Source organism: Lipotes vexillifer, unplaced genomic scaffold, assembly GCF_000442215.2.
Source record: "Lipotes vexillifer unplaced genomic scaffold, Lipotes_vexillifer_v1.1 scaffold159, whole genome shotgun sequence".
NCBI lineage: Eukaryota > Metazoa > Chordata > Mammalia > Artiodactyla > Lipotidae > Lipotes > Lipotes vexillifer.
In genome coordinates, this window is record NW_006770589.1 from 3,436,341 (window position 1) to 3,440,019 (window position 3,679).

The 3,679-nt window shown below is 35.7% G+C and overlaps 1 protein-coding gene across 1 annotated transcript in view; it reads left to right on the forward strand.

The window, feature by feature from the left end:
* The window catches only part of SLC25A31 (solute carrier family 25 member 31), a 35,510-nt gene extending 33,819 nt beyond the window's left edge, over nt 1-1,691 (forward strand). Inside the window, exon 6 of the mRNA XM_007446252.1 lies at nt 1,366-1,691. Within this exon, the coding sequence (XP_007446314.1) occupies nt 1,366-1,566 (201 nt within the window). The 3' untranslated portion in view covers nt 1,567-1,691. The remainder of the gene's footprint in view (nt 1-1,365) is intronic.
* The last annotated feature ends 1,988 nt before the right edge of the window (nt 1,692-3,679 follow it).

The window sequence follows — 3,679 nt, forward strand, 5'->3', positions numbered from 1 at the left end:
TTTTTTTTTTTTTTTTTTTTTTTTTTTTTTTGCGGTACATGGGCCTCTCACTGCTGAGAGGAAGCCCACGGAATTTTTGCCCAGGGAAGCCCATGAAATCCAGGGAAGCCCATGGATTCCAGTAATTCTTAATCATGAATGGTGGTCATGTTTTTTCCTATATCGAGATGATCATATTTTTCTTATATGCCCAGTGAAGCCCGTGGAATCCAGGGAAGCCCATGGATTCCAGTAATTCTTAATCATGAATGGTGGTCATGTTTTTTTCTATATCGAGATGGTCATATTTTTCTTATATGCCTGGGGTCAATCCAGCTTGGTCATGGTGTATTGTATTTTGTACCCCTTGCTGGGTTTGATTTGCTGGTTTTTGTTCAGGATTTTTGTATCTGTGGTTTCTGTGACATAAGCTTGTCATGTTTTTCCTTCTTGTGTTATCCTAGTCTAATTTTGGTATCAGGCCTATCTATGCAAGCCTCATAAAATATGTTAGGGAGTCTCCCCACTTTTTCTCTTCTTTGGAATAATTTCTGTGAGATTGGAATTAAATTTCCATTGAATTTTTAGTAGAACTCACATATAAAGCCATCTGGACACGTGGTTTTCTAATTTATGAGAAGATTTACAACAACTGATTGAATTTCTTTAACAAATTTAGTATATTCTGAAGTTTTTTGATATTCTGTTGGTAAATTATACTTTTTAGGAATTTATTTCCTCTGTGTTTTCAAAATAATTGTCATAAAGTCATAAAGTTGTTCATAATATCATCTTGCTCTTTCTTAATCTCTGGGTCATCTGCAATGATGTTACCTTTGCCACTTCTAATAATTTGGGCGCCTTTTCCTGAAACAGTGTTTCTAGAAATTTGTCAAAGTATTTCAGATAACTAACTTTTGACTTTTTATGCTTTCTCTTGCATTTATTATTTCCTTTATTTCTGGTGGTTAAAGTTACCACTCAAGCTGTGTCTTACAAATTTAGTTGAGGAGTTTTGTGGTTGTTAGTTAGGTTTTAAATATTTTCTAAGATGTGGTTTTCTTAATACCCAAACGTGATATTTTTCTAGTTATCTTTTTTGTTCTTGATTTCTCTCTTAATTGCAATGTGGTGAGAGGATAAATCATGGTATGTGATGCCAATCTTTTAAAATTTGTTAAGTGTAATATGTGGCCATTTTTCAAGTGTGCCTGAAAAGCATGAGTTTTTTGCAGGCAGTAGGAACAATACTCAATATATGACCATTAACTCAACATACTTACTCAACACAGTGTTAATTTTAATCTATCCCTGTTGCTAAATTAAATCTGTCTTATGATAAAAGATGTTAAGATAATGGCAAACTCTTTGTCTTTCTTTGTATAGCGTGGTGAGGCTGAATGGCAATATAAAGGAACTTTAGACTGCTTTGTGAAGATATACCAACACGAGGGAATGGGCACATTTTTTCGTGGTGCCTTCTCCAATATCCTTCCTGGTACAGGGGGTGCTTTGGTGTTGGTATTATATGATAAAATTAAAGACCTCCTTAATATTGATATTGGAGGTAGTTCATCGGGAGATTAAATTGAAAAATGGATATAGTTAACTTATTAAACATACAAATTATGTAGCTGCCATTTGTATACATTTTAATAGTGTGTTATTACTGTCAGTATTTTCTTAAAGTGCTAATTCTGCAGTGAAGCATAGGCTTTTTTTTTTTTTTTTGCGGTACGCGGGCCTCTCACTGTTGTGGCCTCTTCCGCTGTGGAGCACTGGCTCCGGACGCGCAGGCTCAGCGGCCATGGCTCACGGGCCCAGCCGCTCCGCGGCATGTGGGATCTTCCCGGACCGGGGCACGAACCCGTGTCCCCTGCATCGGCAGGTGGACTCTCAACCACTGCGCCACCAGGGAAGCCCAAAGCATAGGCTTTTTTCAAAGATTTACATACTAAAAAATCAAATAAATGTGGTTTCTTTCCTACTTAGACTCAAACTCACTTTAATGAAGAATTTTACTTAAGTGGTACATGTTATTTTTATTAGTTTAAAATCTTTCTCTTTTGTGATTAAAAAAGTAAATTTTAGGGCTTTCCTGGTGGCGCAGTGGTTGAGAGTCCGCCTGCTGATGCAGGGGACATGGGTTCGTGCCCCGGTCCGGGAGGATCCCACGTTCCGCGGAGCGGCTGGGCTCGTGAGCCATGGCCGCTGAGCCTGCACGTCCGGAGCCTGTGCTCCGAAACGGGAGAGGCCGCAACAGTGAGAAGCCCGCGTACCACAAAAAAATAAATAAAAAAGTAAATTTTATAATGCTGAAATCTAAGAAATGAAAGTATCTTCTTTTAAAATGATATTCTTTTAATGTAACTGTCTCCACATCTTTTAAAAATCATATGATATGACAAATATTTCTTCAAAGCTTATTAGGAGATGTCATCATGATATCTATGGGCATAAGTAAGCTTTATTCTACAACATCTCTACTAAAGCAGCTCAGGTTATTACTATGTATTGTGTTTATGGTATCATATAGCTTTTGATAAGCACAGATTCTAGATCTGATCATAAAAAAATTGATAATGACTTTAATGACACTGCAAACTGTCGTTGGAAAGTAAAAGAAATAAAAATGGCATATCTGCTAACTTTTATCTATAAAATAAATAAACTCTTGCTAATGTGAATACATCTTGGAACAAAAAATATCCCCTTGAAAATTACTTTGTATACTTTGTATTGATGATAATAAAGGAAGTTTAAAACTTATTCCTGAGCTTTATTTTCCTTGATTCTAACTTATTAATAAGCAGAGAGTAACCAAATTTTTGTTAGAATTGGGAACTGGCTTAAAGACAGAAAGCAGGGTTTTCAAGGTTTTATACAGGAGTCTGTCTTGTTTTTCAGAAATGTTGTAGAAGATAGTACATTTGAAATCCCCAAGACTTTAAAGTTTTAGTGGGTAAAGGAATGTTAAGCTAGTGGGGATAAACTATAGAAGGATTTTGTGAGGCTGTGAGTGGGCAAAACCAAAATAGGGTGAGTGAACTTACTGGTGCACAGGGCAAAGTATATTTCATGGAAAATAATATAAACTATACTTTTTAATATACTTGGTGTTATCACTTGAGGAAAAAAGTTAACTCTTTTGAAAACTCTCAACATGATTTCTTGCAGTGGTCAACATAACACAAAAAGTTATATAACAAGATAGAAGACGCTTCTATACTATCATTAGTTCTGTTTACCACAACAAAAGGAAGATTTAAGATGGCCCAAAGAAAATCAGTTAAAGTAATAAAATATTAGGAATAGTGTCCTGTAAAAAGATAAACTAAGAAAAGATAAAAGTTTTTAATTTGTTTAGGGACATGCTTAGAGGCAAAAAGTCTTTAAAATCTTGAATGGCATCCATAGAGAGCAAACAGAATTTAATTACTAAATTGCTAGACCAAAAGCCTGTTCTTTGAATCCTGCAACATGTATATAGTTAGGACAAAAGAAAATAAAATGTTAACCTAGGGGACTGAAACTGAACATGCTGTGCCTACCAACCACACAAACTAACTGTCCAATAAAGTTGAAAGGTTGGAAGGAGTTTTATTTAAGAGGAAAAACTAGGAAGATAGGCACCAAACCATAATAGACAAGGAGGATTGCGAACCATCTCAAAGCAGTGAGTAGGAAAAAGGAAAGTCAT